Source organism: Cibotium barometz, chromosome 4 (assembly GCF_041138505.1).
Source record: "Cibotium barometz isolate CiBa-2024 chromosome 4, ASM4113850v1, whole genome shotgun sequence".
NCBI lineage: Eukaryota > Viridiplantae > Streptophyta > Polypodiopsida > Cyatheales > Cibotiaceae > Cibotium > Cibotium barometz.
Genome location: NC_141049.1, coordinates 7830918 through 7852925, shown reverse-complemented (window position 1 = coordinate 7852925; position 22008 = coordinate 7830918). Strand labels below are relative to the sequence as shown.

The window sequence follows — 22008 nt, the reverse complement described above, 5'->3', positions numbered from 1 at the left end:
AGGTTTATTTTTGCTATTCTTGAGTTCTTCTTCTTCTCTCACAGACAAGTTGACAAAGGAAGCTTTCTTTTGGGATTCTATTGTTAAAGATTCCAAGAGTTGAATCAAGCATTGATTTCAAACCCAATCCTGGTGTGTCCTAATTTTTCTAAAACCTTCACAGTGAGAGTTATACTTGTGGCAGGGGCATTGGAGCTGTTTTGTATGAGGACTGTGGAGTGATTGCTTATGAGAGCAAAAAGAAAATTGGAAGAGAAAGCATGGCAAGGGAATGACTAATGTGGGCTGACCTCATCAATACCCTTCATGGAAGATGAGAGCACCCCTCTAGGGTATGTCCATGGCCTTTGTCCAAGGCAGTGCTAGACCAATGGGAAGATTTTCGGCACATCTGGACCCCTGGGTCTCTTTTGTCTAGAGGCAGTAATGGGATCACTTGGCACTACATGGCACCAATGAGCCCATCCAGCACCCCCCACCCCCACAAAAAAAAAAAAAAAGCTTCCAAGAGTTGAAGCAAGCATTGATTTCAACCCCAATCCTGGTGTATCCTGATTTTTCCAAAACCTTCACAGTGAGAGTTCATACTTGTGACAGGGGTATTGGAGCTGTTTTGTATGAGGACCGTGGAGTGATTCCTTATGAGAGAAGAAAGAAAATTGGAAAAGAAAGCACGGCATACATTTGTTGCATGTGACACAATCACACTTTACCGACTCACAGTGAAAGATGATTAGTAGCTTAGAGGCATGCTGCCCTGAGGCCATTAAGGTAGTGACCAACTCCTTTCCTTGTAGACTAAACTCAGCCATACCCTTCATGGAAGATGAGAGCACCCCTCTAGGACATGTCCAAGGCCATTTTCCAAGGCAGCGCTAGACCAACGGGAAGAATTTCAGCATATCTGGACCCCTGGACCTATATTGTCTAGAGGCAATAGTGGGATCACTTGGCACTCATGGCACCAATATGCCCATCCAGCGCACGCCCCCCCCCCCCCCCCCCCAAAAAAAAAAAAAAAAAATATGTACCTTCCTCTAGGAGTGGCCAGCCATGGAGGGAGCCCCAACCCCCCTATTTTTCCACCTCAGCTGAGGATTTTCATCTGGTGAAAGTGCACTTTCTTTTTCCTTATAAAGTGATATTTTTCTCAAGGAAAGAAAACAATAAGGAAGCACGATCTGCACACTTAGGATTGAGGAGTCTGCCTGGAGAGAGGCAAGGGGTTGTTCTAAAGATCAGGAAGGTCATTTGGGTGCCAAGAGAGGCTGCTACTTGCATAAACAGATGCAAGAATGGGAAGAAAAGCCCTCCTAAAGTAGACAGTAAGATGGTTTTAGGAAGCACTAGACCAACTTGCAAATTAATAGATTCCTGCAAGACTGCAGATGGTGATGCTTGTTTTGATCAAGAATTAATGTCCTTCACTGAACTGATAGTCTCTTTCTTGCCATCATTGTTTTGTAGATCGGTTATGCATATATGCTTTCAGGATTTATCAGCAAGTCCTCTTCAGCTAAGACTGTTGGCTTTTGTGTATTTATTGTCGGCTTTCTAACACAGGTGACGTGTAGACTTCAGTTTTTTTCCCTGTTTTATATTGGCAACAACATTCAAACAATTTATCTCAACAGTGAGTTTTCTTCTAAAAAAAGATTTTCTGGTTTGAAGAAAATACAGTTGGTCACTTACTTCGGGTTTCCTTATGACGCATCATTTGCAAAGTCCTTTCAAATCATCTGGTCCTTTTTCCCACCCAATCTTCTAGCCATAGCCTTGCTTTACCTTGGGCATGCCACAACAAATAAACAAGATCCAGGCATCAGTTGGGCGGGTCGCAATGTATGTTCGTTTTCACAACCAGACTGTGTCCTCACTATGGTAGCTCTTAAACTTTTATAAAATGTTTTCCAGACTATGAAATAATTTTTTGTATAAAAGTCATGGCATATATTTTAATCCAAATAATTTCTTGTTCAAGCGTGTAAAGCAAATCTTCCAACTATTTCTTTCGGGAAGTTTGATGAATTTTTTTAATACTAATTTCCATTCCATATTTTACTGCCAGGAGAACATATTTGGATGGCTTACAGCAACATTCTTTTTATGGTTGTTGTCCGCCATCTACATCGACAATGTACTTCCAGACATGAATGGTGCACAGAAGCCATGGTTGTACTTTCTCCAGAGATCATATTGGACTGGGAAATCCACAGATATACTTGAAGGTAAGAGGCTCACACCTTTCTCTGACTACACGATCCCCTTTGCAGCAATTGCTCCAACATATTTCAAATCCTTAGCCTGGACTCTGTCTGCATTTGGGTGTAGGTGACGGCCACAGGCAGGACCGTAATCGTCTTATAAACCAGGTACCAGAGGATGCAAATAAGGATGAGGATGTGAAAGAAGAGGAAGATGTTGTCAAAAAAGCTAAGTATGACAATGCCAGTCATGCAGGCATTGCAGTACAAGTGCATGGTCTTGTGAAAATGTTTTCTAAGGTGTCGGAAAAAGGGTCATGCTGCAAATCATCTAGCATCTATCATGCAGTGAAGGTCAGAAAATGCTGGAATTTCAAACTCTTACCATAATAAGCTTCTAGAACTTTTGGAAACAAAGTGCACCTCTAACCCCTAGATTCAATAAAGGGGTTCTATGCCTCTAGCAGCTCAAGGCCTCCCTCAAGTTAACTCTATTTATTTTTCATCATTTGCATGGGACTTCATAATCTGATCCCCAATAATTAACCCTCCCACCCTCTGGCACCCTTTCCCACCCACAAAAAAAACTTTTGTCAGATAAGACATTTCACATTTTAAAAAAATCATGTAAGAACCGAAAAATTTGTATTTTTTGGATGTTGATTTGCTTTAGTTGGATATGGCTTATGAACCATCCATTCCTAGAAGGGACCCATTCCTTCATTAGCTAAACCTTTCAGACTTGTTTTCTATTCATACATGATTGACAAAAGACTTCAAGCACATAGGTTACTACATTTTCAATATCATGTCCCTATTTTTCTTTTCCTTATACAAATTCAGTGCTCTTTGATACTTAATTGCAATGAATAGGTGAAGGAGATAATATGAAGCATTGTGTTTTTGCATTTTCATGTCCTTGCCATTTTATCACCTACATTTGGAGTTTGATTCACCTGGGGTGACTAATCGTGTGATGCAACTGAGTCCTAATGCGATAAGCAGCGTGTAGGCATTTTTCGCTCGATGGCATGGTTTTTTTGACCCCGCATCTGGCTCCCCCGCACAGTCTGCCCGGACTCCAAAAGGAGTATCTCCCCCTCATTCGATCAATTGGCCCCCTCGATCGATTGGTCAATCAGGCGTCATCAGCAGACAGAGAGCCAACAGGTGGGCCCCACGAGGCAACGGTACCTACTGGTGGTAACCATTATGAGCAATTAGCACAGGACCAGGATCATCACGGCGCAGTAGCCCCTTGCATCCTGTAGGAGGCCCCAATGCCTTCTGCCCTGAGGATCTTGATCAGGCAAGTCCTCCCCCCTCCCCCCCGTCTCTGGGGTGCTTCACCCCCCCCCCCCCCTTCCCCCTTCTGCCCCTTGCTCCCGCCCCAAGCCCTCCCCAACTCCTCCCCACCCGCTACCTCTCTCCCCCCCCCCCCCTCTTGCCTCTTCGCCCGATGCCTGCTGCACCTGATCCTCCCCATGATAGCAGTCTGACTCTTATGCCGCCATCAGTTCTACTCCATGAAAACAGCCCAATCCCCTGGTGGCCAGTCCCGTGTCATGAGAGAGCCAGTGGATTATGGTTTCTTCAGGTTGTGAGCAAGTTCTTGGGGAGACTCTTTCCCCACTCCAAATTTGTCAGTTGCCCCTGACAATGGTGCAGTGGTCTTCTCCTTCCCCCTCAGTGTCACTCCTGGCAGTGAGTGGGATTGTGAGTCGCCGTCCTCTGCTATGCATTCTCAGGAAGTCACTCTCTCTCATGACATTGGAGATGGGCACCTCGTGGATGTTGTGTCTCTCAACTCGCATGGAGCTAGGAGGATTGGGGCACCAGTCCAGGGATGGTACTTTGGACTTCGTCTTCCTTCATGGTCAGTGGCAATGCCCCTCACTCCAACATACTAATACCTCTATTGTGATGGATGGACCCTGGAGTATGCACATAGCAAGGCAGCAGCAGAGTGGGCCTTCATGGAAGGTAGGATCAGGGCTCACCTAGCTCACCTCAGACCCTGGACAGACTGCAATTATCCCCCCTCCAAACCGTCCCCGAAAAACCCTCCGAGCTGAGGGTGCGCTGAGAAGATCTCACCCTAACCAGTCCTAGTCATGCGGATCATCTCTTGGAACATCCATGGGTTGAGTGGCCCTGGCTTTCATTTCCAAAGGGGGGCTTTTCGTCAGGAGCTGCAGAAAGCCATGGTTAGAGGCTTAGTGGATATTCTTTTCCTTCATAACATCACCTTTCAAAAGGACGTACCCGTAGATGCTGGAAAGTCTTTCCCGGATGGAGTTATACCTTCTTGTCGGCATTGTGCAAGGTAGAGCCCAGTGGGTTATCATCACGATTGGAGAAGACCATGTGGGTTTTCTCAATCTTTTTATGCCCCCAATAGGGTGGCTGTGTGGACGGAATTTCGGATACAAATATGGCACGAGCTCCCACAAGGAGATTTCTGGAGTTTGGGTGGGGACTTCAACATGTTAGAGGATCTAGAGAACAGAGAGGGAGAAAGGTTGGACAGTAAAACGGAAGCAGAGTACTCTCGCCCTCGGAGGAGATGATTCTCATCATGAGAGGGCAGGACCCTTGACACCTTCCCGCATTTGGTCACACCCCTAGGAGCCTCTGCTTTTCTAGATCTAATAGGAGAATGCATGGACCGAACCTTTCCCATATTGATAGATTCTATGTGGATGAGTGGGCTTGTAGTTGCAGGGAAATGATTGCTATTCTTGCAGGCACCACTCTCTCAGACCATGCTGCCCCAGATCTCTTACACTTGAGGATCCATGGTGAACAAAGAGGCAGCAGAGTGTTCATATCCTAGAGGGCTTAATTAACGATCTTGAGACTAGCAGGCACATTGAGGAGATATGGGGAACCCTTTCTTTCAGGCAAGGCTCAGCTCTGCAGACCTTGACCTTGGCCTTTGAGAGATTATCTCTTTCCTGTTGTTATGGTTAACCCTAACCCTCCTTGAAACACATCCAAAAAGAGCTTACCTGGTGAATCACAACTGTCGTGAGGATCTTTCCAATGGCTGAGCTCGCAACCCTTGAGGTCTCCAAGCTCTACAACTCCTTGAGAAGCAATTCCACCGCGTCTCCCGCGAGCGTTGTCACATCGCCGCGTTGCACTACGGGTCCTCGTCCCTCCCCTCACCTCACTTCACTCATGCACATTCACTAGCATGCATTAGGGAGAGAGATAAGCAAGAGCAAGACTCAATTGCACAATGGGAGAGTATACTGTATTATGAGAGAAATTCACTTATATACATGGCCACAAGTGTTCACACTCACTTAAACTATGGCCGGCCAGGCACTTTAGGCTCCGTCACACCATTACGGGCGCCCGTCCAAGTTGTAGCTTTGGACACTATTGTTTTATATCTTGAATGTATGACCCTTTGGTGTATCTACCATGACTCCTTGATGTAAGATAATGGCGGTAGCTCTTGTTAATCCTAGAATTGGATTAACACCTGTAGAGGGCAGCTGAGGACCTGCTCATCTCGTTCCGTGAGCAGGAGCAGAGCCGTTGCAGGAATCTTGCTTCCCTTCAGTGACTCCAGGAGCAAACCCTAGAGAGACCATGGCTGGAGTCCTAGATGGAGATAGCCTGCACAGAGATGACGAGTTTAGGTACCATGTTTGCACCTCTTTCTGGACACAGGGAAGAGTCAGGATCACTAGAGAGCTCTTCGAGCCGTCTCCCTCTTCAATTGGTCACTGAGATCTCATGGAGGATGGTTTCCAAGCAGCCTTCAAAACCAGATCATGGCCTTTGGCCATATGCCAGGGAGAGGCTGTCGGAGGGTCTTATTCATTTGATTCCCAAGAAGGAAGGTGACCATTTGGAGATACATCAGTGGTGCCCCATCAACCTCCTTGGAAGTGCCTACAAAATCCTCCCCAAAGCCATCAGACACCACATACAGCCCGACCTGCCCAATTTGATTCATGGCATCCAGACCGATTTCATCTAGGATAGGAGCATCGTGGATAGCATCTTCACCTTTTGGGAGGAAACCGCCACAAATCGTCTTCACCGGGGAGGACATGCCGATTCTCCTCCCAGATTTCAAGAAAACCTATGACAGAGTTGACTCTACTTTCCTAGGAGGCACTATGCTTTGGATGGGATTCCCTGCCCGCTAGACTAGAGCAGTCTCAGCACTATAATCCGTTGTCCATGTAATGGAAGAGCAGCTGTAACACGGAAATCTATCAATCATGAAAACTGAATAAACACATAAGCATGCCGGATAAAAGAAAGATGTTAGCTCTGCATAGTACACAACACTAGGGGCCAGAAGATGGGTTGACGCCCCCCCCCCCCCCCCCCCCCCCCCCCCCCCCCCCGTATGGTTAGATTACCAAAAAGAAGTGTGCTTCCAAATAGAACTTTGCGGGTGCCCAGCGATTCTCCACTGGCTAGCACCTATTTCTTCCAGTACAGTATGAAAGCAAAACAAAACATACATTGAATTATGATGTCAATCTTCAGCACCAAAGGGCATTCCCGGCATTAAGCACATGTAGGACAGCCATGGACAGCCCATAGCACTCCCACATCAGCCCGAGACAGCCCTGCATCTTCATCTTCCTCCTGTTTGGCTCACAGAGCAAGTCGACCAGCTCTCAGAAGCCACAAGGGAAAGCAACAGTTAACAAGCTAGATAGTCTCCGATCAATAGAGGATCTCTCTCCCACAAATCAGCTAGCACTTTCCTGTCTCCGGATGCCCCGACGAGTAGCTTTTTAGGGCTGTAAACAGTCGGCCAGCATCAAAAACAGCCACCAGATGAAGTCGACCAGCCTTGGCCACACCCCTGGTTGAATTCTGTCACGCGGTAGGTAGTTGTAGATGGCTATAGCAAGATGTAGAACTAGTCAACCAGCTACTCCCATGCACCACAAAGCAGGCACCTCTCCAAAACTGGAGTTCCCCCTTGTAATAGAGTTCCACCCCCGTAATAGAGTTTCACCACTGACAATAGCCCAGGCGTGTGCTTTTCTGGTCCAGAAGGGGTGCCTACAAGAGATTGATCCAAATCTTGTCGAGTGCCCATCTATTGGCCGCCATGTGTATTAAATTGGTCCTACCTAGTGTGAATAACTTATAATTTATCCGGTCACTTTTAAGTGAGTGTGGACCTGCACCCATAATTATTAGTATGTGAAATCATAAAGCTGTAAATTGGGTTTTTGGGGACACTTACCACTTGCAAAACACATGTAGACAACTTGTCAGTCCCAAATAGGTGTGCACATACATGTCCACAGGGTGCCCAAGCGTCCCTGGTCCATGGACAACACATGCAGTAATCTCAAGCATTGTCCAGGCAAACAAAACAAGTTAGATAGTGACTCGTGGCTCTTGAAGTTTGTCGTTATATGGTGCCAGTCCTATTAGATATCTTCAGTGGGATCCAGGAGAGTGGGAGTGGATTGATGCCTTCGATCCTTTGAAAAGCCTTCCTTTTTCCAGTTTCACCGTCCGGAATGCCAGGCTTCTCCTCACTCGACAGATGCATAGGATCCCTACTCTCAGGCCTCATTGGGAGAGCTATGATATTTCTCCAGTGATACAGTGTAGATATTGGCATAGACTTTGGCACTCATACAAAAGGAGCCAAATCTCTCATTTCTTTTGGTTATTCTTACATGGTGGTCTCCCCACCAATCCGTGGAGATCGGTTTTCGGTGTAGCACCTTCCTGCCCTAGGTGTGCGGCAGATTCTGAGACTGTACAACATTGTTTATGGGGATGCAGTAGTGCACAACAGATTTGGGGTTCTGTAGCCCAACTTATGGGCAAATTGAGTGACCGAGCCATGCATGTGACTTGGGGGGCAATTGCTTGGCTCTCCTACTCCGGTGCACAGCTTTTTTACGAGGGTAGTGGTATAGATTCTGCTATTTTCATTCGTAGAGGTATTGCCCAGCATGGTTTATTGCAAGTTGTCCCTCAGTCTGATTATACACCCCCCAGACAGAGGATTGACACCAGTTGGGAGATTGTTGCCAATATTACAGCATGGTAGATCTGGAGAGCTAGATGCACGGAGGTTATTGAGGGTGTCCAGATTTTTGGGTCTCAGTGCCTTAGTACTATATGGAGTGATATCATCCATACTCTCATGGCTACTTGGGCTCGTATTCAGGGGCCCTCTCGTTCTGCGTAGGCAAAGCGCATGATATTTATGCGGGAGTGGGACAATGGCATCTTCTTGTCTGTTTGAAAATCTGAGCCAAAAACAACTTTGCCATGTGCTCTGGCTTGATGGTTTTCCTCATAGGAATAAAATGTGCCTGTTTGTTAAAATGACCAATGATAATCCATATTGCATCATTACCATGTGCCGATCGCGGCAAATCCATAATGAAATCCATGCCAATGCTTTCTCATGGTTCTTGTGGAATGGGTAAAGGATTAAGCAAACCGGGTGTCTTGTGCTTATCAAACTTGACTTTCTAACACTCTAGGCACTCACGAAAATAAGCTTCAATATCCCTACGTATAGCTGGCCAAAAGAAATATCTTTCCAAAGTCTGTGTAGTAGCTAAAATACCACGATGACCTGCATATGGAGAAGCATGACACTCTTCCAGAACCTTTTGGCACAATTCTTAGACCACACAAATACGGTTTTGCATCATCAGAAAACCATCTCGAATCGAATAAGATGGGATAGGAGTACCATCATTTAAATCAGCCCAAATAAGCTGAAAATCTATGTCCACAGAATACATATCCCGCATCCCTGACAAGTCCTGATGATAGGCGGCAGTAGTCACTACATGCACTTGAGGCCTGCGTGACAAAGCACCTACCACCAAATTCTTCTTGCCTGGAGTATGCAAAATCTGAAAATAAAACACGGACAAGAAATTTGCCCACCTTAGATGCTTTTCTGAGAGTTTAGGCTGTGTGAGAAAGTGTCCTAAACTCTGATGATGTCCTAAACTCTGATGATCTGTTTTAACCATAAATTCAGCCCCCAAAAGATAATGCTTCCATGTTTGTAGGACATGAATAACGGCCAACAACTCTTTCTCATAAACCTACAAATACAATTCTACATGTTGCAGGCGGCGGCTTTCAAAAGCCATTGCATGTCCCCTATTGATTCAAAACAGCCCCCTAACAATCTCCACATGCATCACACTCGGCCACAAAAGGTCTATGCAAGTCTGGAATAACAAGAACAGGCCCTGAGATGATCGCGTCCTTCAACTTTTGGAAAGTTGTCCTTTCTAAATCGGACCAATGGAATGCAACTTTCTTCTTCGTCAAATCATGCAATGGAGAAGCCAAGAAGGCAAAGTGTCGAATAAATCGACGATAGTAAGAACATAGACCAATGAAGCTCCTAACTTGATGAACATTTTGAAGCTCTGGCCAGTCCTTAATAGCTTTGAATCTTTGGGGGATCCATGCGTACACCATCTTTTGAAAGAATATGCCCCAAATAATGGATCTTTGACAAGAAGATTCACTCTTCTTTCCATTGATGAAAAACTTGTGTTTCCTAAGCTCTTCAAAAACAATGGCGAGATGCTCTTTATGCTCAACCTCACTCTTTGAAAAGATAATAATATCATCAAAGAAAGTTCCTATGAACTTGTGGAGGTCTAAAAATTTTGTCCATCATTCTATTGAAAGTAGTGGGAGCATTCGTAAGACCAAATGGCACCACCAAATATTCACATAGCCCAAATGAGGTTCTAAGAGACCGTGTAAGCTCCCCGAACCCTGCCTGCGCCCCTGTGCCTGTGTCGCCTCTGTGCCCCTTCCTTCCTCCGCCTCCCTCTGTCCTTCTCCGCCTTTTTGCCTGCATCGCCCATTCCTTCCCCCGCCTCCCTTCTGTCCTTTTGCCCCTGTCTCTGCCCGCCATCATTCCTCCGTCTCATCCCTCTGCGCTGCGAACATCTCCTCGGTCTCCCACCATTTCTCTTCCGTTGGTCTTCCCTGCCTCTTCCTCCCCTTCATTCGTCCACCTCATCCCTCTGCGCAGCTCATCCGTTCGCCTGTGTTTCCAGCTTCTCGTTCTTTATTTTTCTTCTTTTTTCTTTTTGTTCTTTTTTTCTTTTCTTTTCTTTTTTTCTTTTTCTTTTTGTTTTTCTTCTCTCCCTCCCTTCCTTTCTTTCGCCTCCTTGCCTGCCTCTTCCCTTCCCCTTGGTTCAGATTGCTCCTCATCCGGGTTCAAGTCGGCCTTCTTCTTCGATTAGCATCATGGCTAATCATTCTCCCTCGGCCGGGCGAACCATTGTTTTTTCTGAAGACGAGCTCGCGGTCCTCTTCACCAAAATCGACAAAGACTCCAAAACGACCCTCATTGCTAGAATCTTGGGATCTCACCCTTCCTGTTTCCAGGTTCGGGATTGGGTCCTGACGGCTTTGCCTTCCAACCTCGCTCCACACTTTCGAGATGCCAGGTTGCTTGGAAGAGGTTTCTTCCAGGTGGATTTTGATTCCGAGGAGGCAGCCTCAGAGGTTTTGAAGGGCAGCCCTTTGCCATTGGGCTTGAGGAAGGTTTTTTTTCTTCCCTACTCCAGCTATTTTGACCTTGTTGAGGAAGACCGGAACCGTTTCTCGATTACTCTCAGATTCCCAGGTCTTCCTCGCGCATATTGGCCTATGCTAGAGGCCATCAGGTCCGCTTTTGGAGTGGTTCTTCAAGTGCCCCCCCTCCACGTTTTGTCGACATCTTCTGCCCAGGTGGTTACTGCCTCGGCGGATGTTGTCCCCAGGGTCATGGTTCTTGCCCGTGACTGTGAGCTTTTTGACGACTATGTTTTGCTTCCGGGCCCTAGTGGTCTTTTGAAGCAACGTATGGAGATTGCAGGTAAACCCGATTAGTGCCAGGTTTGTCACCAAATAGGGTCACTTTGCTCGAGATTGCCCTCAGGCTCAGGGTCGCAGGAGGCCTCGCAAGGGTGCTTCTCAAGCGCCACCTCTCTTGGATCCTTCCTGTCCTACAGTCCGCCAGGTGTGGCGAGCTGTCTCTCACGCCCGCCCCCCTGGTGCGATTGATGGGAAGACCTCGGATCTTGCACCTCAAGATAGATGATGTTTTTGGGCAGAGGGATGTATCAGCTCATGCTTCTTTGCAGGGAGATGACATATTAGATCAGGATGATTTTGTTGAGTCCTCTCTACTTGGAGGGGGCGATATGCAGGATGCTCAGCGCAGTGGGGATCATGTATTGCAGGATTTTTAGCATGATGCCATTGCCCTTGATGCCCCGCAGGGCGCATAGGTTTCTTGTACATATGCAAGTACTGTGCAGGGCCCCGGACAAGGGCATGTTAGTGGACTTTGCCCCGTGGATTATCTTGTCCTCCAGCATTATGAGAGGTATCCTCAGGCTGCGCATCAACTTCTTAGATCGGGGGTGGAACCCTCTTCTCTTCCATGAGAATCGTCCCATGGAATGTTCAGGGCCTTGGAGGGCTTCCCACCCATGGTAGGAAGCGCCTTCTGAAGGACCAGCTTCACCCTGTGTTACAGGAGGGTCTATGGATATACTTTTGTTGCAGGAACACAAATTGGATAGATGTCAGTGTGGCAAAACTGGTAAGATGCTTTCTGGCCACATCTTTTGGTCGTCGGCTGTTGGAACTAGAGGGGGTGTTTTCATTTCAGTGGGGGCAGCATCTGTTATGCCTCATGTTATTGGGCACGGTGTTATCATCCCTGCTAGATCACAGTGGATCTTGATCATGCATGAGGGTTAGAAATTGGGAATCTTGAATATTTATGCACCTAGCGTGAGGTGTGAAAGGGTGGCCTTTTGGGACACCATTACAAATGGCATTCCCCAGGTTGATCATTGGATAGTGGGAGGAGACTTCAATATGGTTGAGCAACCTTCTGACAAGAAGGGTGGACGCGAAGGGGGTTTACATCCTTTGGAGCGAGCCTCATGGGAGAGGTTCACGCTCTCTTTCATTGGCAAGGATTGCTGGACTAAGAATGACTTCCATAGAAGGCCAAATTCCTTATCTTTCTCTTGGCATAACCGCAGGAGCTGGATTGAGAGCATCTTTGCACGTCTGGACAGATTTTATGTGGATGATTGGTCCCTAGACAGAGGAGGCACCATTGCTTTTATGCTTGGCACCACCAAATATGATCATTGCCCCGTCGTTATGTCTCTCAGGGAGCCTGGGGCTTGCTCGGCCTCTCCCCATGTCTGTATCCCTGACACTCTTTATCTAGATGCTGACATCTCCCTTGAAATCAGAGAGATATGGAGATCTTGTGATGGTCCTGATCCTCGTCATAATATTGTGCTGGCTCTTGAGAGGACCAGCCATCATTATCATAGCGTTGCCTTTTCCAAGAAGGAGGCTCTGGACAAGGAGAGAGCTATTAGGCGTAAAGGATTGCTGCTCTTCAGAGGGAACATGAAAAGCATCCACATGCGTCTTGGATTACAGACCTCTTGACCACAGTTAGAGCAGAGTTGCAGTTGGCCATGGACAGGAGGGCTGAGTTCGCGTTTCATGCGAACAAGGCTTTTTGGACTCAGATGGGTGGCAGATGCAACAAAGAGTTTTTGTCAGCACACAGGCCTTCCCATAGTAGGGATTCTGTGAGGTATTTGCAGGATTTACAGGGTGAGGTTCAGATTGAGCCTGACAAGGTAAATGGTATTGCTTCAGATTTTTATCGGTCTTTGTTGACTGCAGAGGTGCTCTCTCCTCCGAGAGATGTGGCACGGCAGAAAGTCTGGGAGTGCATGCCCAAGCTCATTACAGATGCTATGTGTTCTTTCCTAGATGTCCCTTCTCGAAGGATGAATTCCTTCACGCACTACATGCTCTTTCCTATGGTTCATGCCCAGGGGATGATGGTCTTTCTCCCGCCTTCTTTATTCTTTTTTGGGATCATATTGGAGATGCTATCACTGTTGCCCTTCAGGAAATATGGTTGTCGGGTATGATGCCGCATTACCTCACGGAGGGGCTGATTCACCTTATCTCCAAAAGTGGGGACAAGACTGACATTAAACAATGGAGGCCCATCACTCTCCTTGGATCTGCATATAAATAAGATCTTAGCTAAAGCCTTGAGTATAAGCTTGCAGCTGATTCTCCAAAGGACTATCCATGATACACATGATACACAAAATGGGTTCCTCCAAGGAAGGAGTATATTTGATAACATCTTTTCTTTCTGGGAAGCTGTCGAGTGGGCAAAGTCTAGTCAGCAGCCTCTTGCCATTCTTTTGCTTGATTTTGAAAAACAGAGAGGATTGGGATTTTTTGGAGGGCACAATGGCACATATGGGGTTTTCCCAAAACTGGATTAGAGGGGTGTCCTGCCTATACAGGGAGGCTCATAGCACTGTCTTAGCTTGTGGGGGGCGTGGCGAGCGTTTTCAGATTTCCCGTTCCGTGAGACAGGGCTGTCCCCTCGCCCCTTTACTGTACCTCATTGTAGCTAAGGCTATGAGCAGGTTTCTTCGGGCTGCCCCTGGTGTTGTGGGTCTTAGGTTGCCTTTATGCAGGGAGGAAGAGTTTTTGGACTTTGAGTTAGCAAATGATACGACATTGTTCCTTGAGGCTTCACATGCTTGTTTATGTGCTTTCCGGACAGCCTTGGAGGCCTTTTGTTTGGTAGCAAGAGCTACTATCAATTGGCATAAATTAGTTGGTTTTTGGATCAGTGATTCTCCTCTTGCAAATTGGGGTACAAATGTTGGTTTTACTTGGATTGAGAGAGGATGCTCTGCCAGATAACTTGGTTGTCAGGTGGACGTTGACATGTCCCGTGCACAACAGTTTGCTCCAGTGCTCTTAAGCATTGAAAGCAAACTTCATCATTGGAGTAGGAGGAAGCTCGACTTGGCCTCTAGAGCTTTGGTGGTTAACCAAGTTTTGCTAGCCACGTCTTGGTTTATTGCTTCATGTTGGATTTTTCATAAGGGCTGCATTGACCAGCTTCGTTGCCTTATTTGGAACTTTCTTTGGTCAGGGCTTGAAGGAAATTGGTGGTTAACCAAGTTTTGCTAGCCACGTCTTGGTTTATTGCTTCATGTTGGATTTTTCTTAAGGGCTGCATTGACCAGCTTCGTTGCCTTATTTGGAACTTTCTTTGGTAAGGGCTTGAAGGAAATGCACAGACCAGGGCCAGAGTTGCTTGGGAAACCATTATCAGGCCTAAGCACGAAGGGGGATTGAATATCATTGACCCTGAGGTGCAATGTAAGGCTTTGCTCTGTAAGCTTGTTGTTAGGGGCTTTCTTCCAGGCACTAAGCCGTGGAAGGACTTTCTCATGCAACAGATCACGAAGCGTGTCCTTGTTCGCGGAGGTGACTCGACTCTCAGCTCCTGCTTTATTTTTTCTGATGCAGTTCACCGCTCCCCTTCATCCCCCCTGGTCAGGTCCCTCCTATGGGCCTGGGAGGACTGCTTGAGGAGTTTTTTGGTACACATCCCCCCACGTTCTACGGAGGAAGCTAATCGGCAGCCCATTGTGTGGAATGATTTGATCTTAGATGTGGAAGAGGTTTCAGAGCTTGACCGAGGTGCACAGATTGGATATCACGCAGCATTTGAGAGGTTCTAGCCGCGGAGGATTGCACAGATTGATGCAGCCATTCCCAACCACTGGATTACTGGATATTTTTTGGAAGGTCGTCATCATTCTTGGTTTGGGGTTTTCTCTGGAAGAGGTGCTCCTCTTTAGGTTATGGGTATCTCCTTGCCTAGGGAGGATGATGTACCGGTCTTTTTTTCTGTACAGGATGGATGGCAGCTAGAGAGATGTGATGTGCAGGACCTTATTGAGGGCCCTCAGATTCGTCCAGTCAGAGTTGTTGGCAGGTTAGGGAAGCGCGTCTTTGTTGAACACCCCCCCCCCCACCCCCCCCTCCCCCCGCGGGATGATCACAGAGAGTGTTAGCCTTTGGTTGTATGGTGGCTGCCCTATCAGACATTTGCCTTGGAACCCCGGTGAGTAGGAGTGGAAGGATGCTTGTAATCCTTTGAAAAGCATGCCTTTTTTCAGTTATACAGTGCGGAATGCTAGACATCTTATCTTGGGACACATTCAGAGTGTCCCTACTCTTAGACCCCATTGGGAGTCTTACGGCATTTCGATTGATATTCAGAGGGCATTTTGGCGGAGATTGTGGCACTCTTATAGGAAGCCACGGATTGCCTCCTTTATCTGGGTTTCCCTTCATGGTGGTCTGGCCACCAATCAGTGGAGGTCTATTACTGGTGCTTGCCCAGCATGCCCTAGATGTGCAGGAGTTTCGGAGTCAGTTCACCATTGTTTATGGGAATGCAAGGAAGCACAGAGGGTTTGGTCTGCGATTGTACACCTCTTTGGTAGGATTAAGAGGGATGCTATCATTTCTTTTGGTTCTATCATTTGGTTGACAGAGTCTGGGCCTCAGGGGACTGACAAGAGCTTGGCCATTACGGTTAGGCAAGGAGTTGCTTGGCAGTGTTGTCTTCAGGATTTGCCACTTGCACACTTTGTCCCTCCGGCACAGAGGCACAGAGGTTAGACAGTTCTTGGGAGATTATTGCTAGCATCTCAGCCTGGAATATTTGGAAGGCTAGATGCACCGAGGCCATTGAGGGTACTCCCGTTCTTGTTTCTCAGTGTCTTTGCAGGATTTGGAGTGATATTATTCACACCATTATGGCTACCTGGGCCAGAATCCAGAGATCTTCGAGGGCTGCGGAGAGGAAGCGTGCCCAGTTTATGAGAGAGTGGGACATTGGTATCTTTTTCACATCCTCTCATTCGGGACTCTATTGGTAGCACAGGGCTCCTGATTGGTTGAGATCTCCACCTTGCTTGGTGTGAAGTCTCCTTTCTGAAAAACAAATGAGGTTTTGAAAGCTGTTTTGTGCAGATCTTGAGGTACCATTCTAATCTGATGGTAACCACTCTTAAGATCAATGCGACTAAAACAAGCGGCTCCCTCAAGTTTGTCAAGAATATCATCGATTCTAGGAATCGGAATCAGGACCCTGTAATCAACACACATTCTGTATGTTCCATCCTCTTTTGTACAAGCAAAACTGGAGAACAATAAGGCGAAGAACTTGGCCTTATTAGCCCATTTTTAAGCAAATCATTCACTTGAGTCATGATTTTCTCCTGTTGGGCAGCACTCACCCTATAAGGAGGTCAAATAGGAGGAGAGCTACTAGGGATTATGTCAATATAATGATCCTCTGGCCCCTCTGGGGATAATTGTCCAGGTAGGGAGTCGGCAAAACAATCAGCATAATCAGTTAAGAAATCAATCTTATCTTGATCTATGGGATTTACAGCATCATGCTCAACACTATCACGTACAAAGAACAAGTAAGAGCAAGTTGATTTCTTTATTGCCTTGGAAATAGAAATGTGGCTTACAACGGGTATGGTACTCCTAGTAGTACCCGCATCAATACAAACTTCCCTACCCCTATGAGTAAACATAACTATCTTCTCTTTGTGCAAAATCTTGGGATATGGCATCCCAAGTATCACATCACATCCCGTAAGTGGTGCTACGAGGAAGTCTTCATGATCCAAGAACCTCTATGTGAAGCTTCCCGATGATGGAAGTGACCTTAACTTCCTTGCCCTCAAAGCAGTATCAGCATGAAAGTCTGCCCATTTCCTTGGGCTTTAGCCCAAGAGTAGCAGCCATCTGTATGGATATAAAGTTATCTGTAGGGGCATTATCAAAAAGGAATAAAATTGTTTGATCCTTTAGCTTGCCCCAAGCTTTGCATAAAATTATGCTCTTTGGTTCTTGTGCAGTATTACCCTGTACATCGGGTATAACATTTGCACTCGGTTTTACATCTTGCACATCATTCTTTTTGGGATTTTGGGGACATTGAGATTTCATGTGATCCTTGCTCCCACATAAGAAACACTTCCCATCTCTCATGCAATAAAAAATGTGCTGTTTGTATAGCTTAGGATCATCCTTTTTACCCCTCGGCTTTTTTCCCACCCCCCTTTTGCATCCTCGGACTCATTGGGCATAAACTTGGGTCATTGTCCACCCTTTTTTCTCATTTTCAGCTCTGAATTTTCCCTTATATGAGCTGAATTCTTGTCTTTTTGATGCTCCCTTGCCATGTAGCTCCTCACAAATAGTAGCTGAATATATGAGCTCCTATAAAGTGTTGTGGGGATACACTGCAAGGCTCTTCTGAATGATCCTTTGCAGTCCTAACTCAGACATTCTTCTCTTCTCGTCCTTACTAATCGTCATGAAAGGTGTGACCTTGAGAAGAATCCCCCAAAACTTTGAGATAGAAGAGGAAACGGACTCGCCTTCATCCTGTGTTAGCCAATCCCATTCCTTTCGTACATCCTTTTTGAAGTGAGGAGGAAGGAACCGATCATAGAATTGCTTTGTGAAAGCACTCCATGTACGAGCAGTTGTCCTATCCAAGAGCTTTTCCATCCACCAATCACTTGCAATCTCTTTAAGATGCATATCCACATGCCTGAGTATAGATTTCTTGATGAAGTCCTTAGTGCAAAAGACTAGTGCCTTATGAAAGCAAGTGCCTTGGTGGTATCCAGCTTTCCATTATAGCTCTCGAACTCGATGTCCTTGTCCCCTAACTTGAACTCTTTGGCCTTCTTTCTGTGACGAGCATCGCGACGCCCTAGAACAACATCCTCTTCATCATGTCTACGATGGCGACGGTGCCTAAGTCTAGGGCTGATTTCCCGTGCAACACCCTCCACTCTGGATGGAACTCTAGGAGTAAGAACATGCCTAGAAGGTTGAGATATCACCGACAGTGCATGAAGATCTTCTGCATCTCTCATATAGGATGAAAACCCCTCATCATCCGCTTGAGCTGCATGTCAATGTACATTATCTCCTTGGGCTGCATCCCCTCTCACCGCAGTTGCATGGGCTGCATGTCCCCTCGTAACATCTGTCCGGACTACTTACATCACTTACTCGGCCTGCATGGCCCCTCACATCACTGGTTCGGGCTGCAGGCCCTCTCACAACATCATCAAAATTCCCTTCAATCACGGGATAGTCTGCGAGGTTGCCGTGTGTAGACCCACTTGCCCTCATCATCAGAAACAACATCAGCACAGCTTTTCAAATAAGCAACAACCAACTCTCGAGGTTTGGCAATTCCCATATGTTGGACAATTGCATCAAAAGTGACCACATCAGCCTTAACCTGAGACTTTGATTCAATAACCCTCTGTAAATCCGGGTCCCTTTGCAAAGCACGGATCCTTTCAAGCTCATTCATCAAAGCATCAAGATCCTGTTGATCTTCAACCCTGGCAAACAACGGTGGATCGTTATCTGCCAAAGTCCCAACATGGTCCCTGTCTCTATCCTCTTCCCGCATGCGGCGAATGGGTGATAGAGTCCTCCACAGAATGATCTGACCGGTTGGTCATAATGTATCTACCAGATTTTCAGAAAGAAAAGGATTTCCGTGCCCCGGAATGGCTCTCTACTAGCTTCCTAAGTATGATATTGAATAGACCGCAAGGGTGCAACAATGTCCCTACACTGATAGGAGGGCCACGAAGTCTTTCCACATGCTCACTACCGCTTAAACCAAAAGTAACCTCTTTCGAGGCGTGACAGTAAGACGAGGGCTACCTCAGAATCCCAACCTTCACTCACGGATAATGACTCCTTATAGCCATATCCAGCATCGTATAAGGCACAAGTTTGTAGAAAGCAAAGCTGTGATACCAATGTAACGGAAGGGCAGTTGTAACATGGAAATCTTATCAATCACGAAAATTGAATAAACACATAAGCATGCCAGATAAAAGAAAGATGTCAGCTCTACATAGTACACCACACTAGAGGCCAAAAGATGGGCTGACCCCCCCCCCCGGCCCTTCTTTATAGTTAGATTACCAAAAAGGAGTCTGCTTCCAAATAGAACTTTGCGCCCAGTTATTCTCCACTGGCTAGCACCTATTTCTTCCAGTACAGTATGAAAACAAAACAAAACATACACTGAATTATGATGTCAATCTTCAGCCCCAAAGAGCATTCCCGGCATTAAGCACATGTAGGACAGCCATGGACAGCCCATAGCACTCCCACATTAGCCCGGGACAGCCCTGCATCTTCATCTTCCTCCTGTGTTTGGCTCACAGAAGCAAGTGGACGAGCTCTCAGAAGCCACAAGGGAAGTCGACCAACAGGAGTTCACAAGCCAGATGGTCTCCAATCAGTAGAGGATGTCTCTCCCACAAATCGGCCAGCACTTCCCTGTCTCCAGATGCCCTGACCAATAGCTTCTTAGGGCTGTAAACAGTCAGCCAGCATCGAAAACAGCCAAGAAAAGAAGTAGACTAGCCTCGCCACACCCCTGGTTGAATTCCGTTGCGGTAGGTAGTGGTAGATGGTTGTAGCAAGTTGTAGCACCAATCGACCAGCTCCTCCCATGCACCAAAAAGCAAGCACCTCTCCAAAACTAGAGTTCCCCCCTGGAATAGAGTTCCACATTGAAAATAGCCCAGGCGTGTGCTTTTCTGGTCCAGAAGTTGGCACAAGAGATTATTCCAAATCTTGTCTAGCGCCCATCATTTGGCGACTACATGTATTAAATTGGTCCTGTGCAGTGTGAATAACTTATAATTTGTCCAGTCACTTATAATCAAGTGTGGACCTGCACCCATAATTATTAGTTTGTGAAATCATAAAGCTGTAAATTGGGTTTTTGGGGACACTTACCACCTGCAAAACACATGTAGACGGCCTGTCAGTCCCAAACAGGTGTGCACATACATGTCCACAGGGTGCCCAGACGTCCCTGGCCCATGGACAACATAGGCAGTAATCTCAAGCATTGTCCAAGCAAACAAAACAAGTCATCCAAGTATAAAATCAAAGTCATGCACACACGAGTGCAGCTAGACTGGAAGAAACACCCATTTGCTCAGTTGTATCAATTAAAATGTCTAGGGCTCTTGATCCTTCTGGAACCTTCCGAGAACATAAATACATAAGATCTCCAGGATAGCTAGTCCCAAGGAATCTTATCATGTCAGGCTCCATGAGCCATACATGTACACCATGTCAGGCCCCACAAGCCACACATGTACTATCATGTCAGCTCCATGAGCCATACATGTGCTGTCATGTCAGGCTCCATATGCCATACGGACACACCATGTTAGGCTCCACTAGCCATACATGTATGTCATGTCAAGCCCCATATGCCACACATGAACAAAAGCTGTGAGAAAGTTTGTGACATTCCCTCCGGCTTCTAAGCAGTTGACCGCAACTAAAAAGCTTCCAAATAGGCCTTCAAAAGCTCCGGATAATCCTCAAAATAATCCTCGTCCATCCATTTTGCATCCATAGCCGAATAGTTTTTAAACTTCACAAGATACCTACGTACTAGCTTGCAACATGCATCCTTATGCTCCTTATGAAAAACTATCTACTCGGGTTTCAATACCGTCACAAGTTCATCCACCTTTGGTGGATCTTCCAAAACTGGTTCCATAGGAGGTGGTCCCACATATAGCCTCCGTAAGCTGACATGAGATGCATTATGTATTTTCCAGTGATCGGGCAATACCAATCTATAAGCCACTTCATTTATCTCCTGCAAGATCTTAAATGGCCCATAATACCTGTTCGAAAGCTTAGGAAACCGGCCTTCTTTACCTGGCCGCTTTCGAAGAAGTGGTTTCTGAAACTTAAGTAACACGCAATCACCTTCCTTGAAAATAAGCTCTCGCTTGTACTTGTCAGCTTCCTTTTTCTTCTTAGCCTGAGATCTTTCTATGGCTATCCGAACCTGTGCAAACACAGTATCCGAATCTCGGACATACTCATTTGCTGCAAAGATTTCATCTTTTGTTCGTAAGATAGGTGGAAGAACCACATTGCCATATACTATCTCAAATGGAGCCTTATTAGTTGAAGAATGCACAGTGTTATTGTGTGCAAACTCAACCTACTTTTCCCAATCTGACAGTTAACTTCTACTCAGATACATAACACTTGAGCAAATCAAGTACGGCTGAATCGGCAATTTCATTCATCCGAGAATGCACAATGTTATTGTGTGCAAACTGAACCTACTTTTCCCAATCTGACAGTTGACTTCTGCTCAGACATAACACTTGAGCAAATCAACTATGGCTAAATCGGCAATTTCACTCTGACCATCCGTTTGAGGATGATAAGGTGATGAAAAACTCAGCTTTGTGCCCATATTATCAAACAATGCCCGCCAAAATAAACTAGTGGTCTGAGGATCTCTATCCCCCACAATAGATTTGGGCATGCCATGATGTTTGAAAATCTGAGCCAAAAACAACTTTGCCATGTGCTCTGGCTTGATGGTTTTCCTCCTAGGAATAAAATGTGCATGTTTGCTAAAACGATCAATGATAGTCCATATTGCATCATTACCATGTGCTGATCTCAGCAAATCCATAATGAAATCCATGGCAATGCTTTCCCATGGTTCTTGTGGAATGGGTAAGAGCTGAAGCAAACCAAGTGTCTTGTGCCTGTCAAACTTGACTTTCTGGCACACTAGGCACTCACGAGCATAAGCTTCAATATCCCTACATAGAGTTGGCCAAAAGAAATATCTTTCCAAACCTATTTAGTAGCCAAAATACCAGGACAACCTGCATATGGAGGAGCATGACACTCTTCCAGAACCTTTTGGCGCAATTCTTTGACCACACAAATACGGTTTTGCATCATCAAAAACCATCTCGAATTGAATAAGATGGGATAGCAGTACCATCATTTAAATCAGCCCAAATAAGCT

General features: G+C 46.2%; 1 protein-coding gene across 4 annotated transcripts in view; it reads left to right on the top strand.

Moving 5' to 3' along the window:
- LOC147638848 (ABC transporter A family member 11-like) overlaps positions 1-22008 on the top strand; it is a 103366-nt gene that overhangs the window by 50526 nt on the left and 30832 nt on the right. For 3 of the 4 annotated variants that reach the window (XM_086785131.1, XM_086785139.1, XM_086785127.1), the window contains exons 5-8: positions 1468-1563; positions 1681-1881; positions 2069-2228; positions 2332-2558. In XM_086785131.1, coding sequence (XP_086641257.1) covers positions 1468-1563; positions 1681-1881; positions 2069-2228; positions 2332-2558 — 684 coding nt within the window. The remainder of the gene's footprint in view (positions 1-1467; positions 1564-1680; positions 1882-2068; positions 2229-2331; positions 2559-22008) is intronic. The other variant, XM_086785147.1, reaches the window with a different exon arrangement.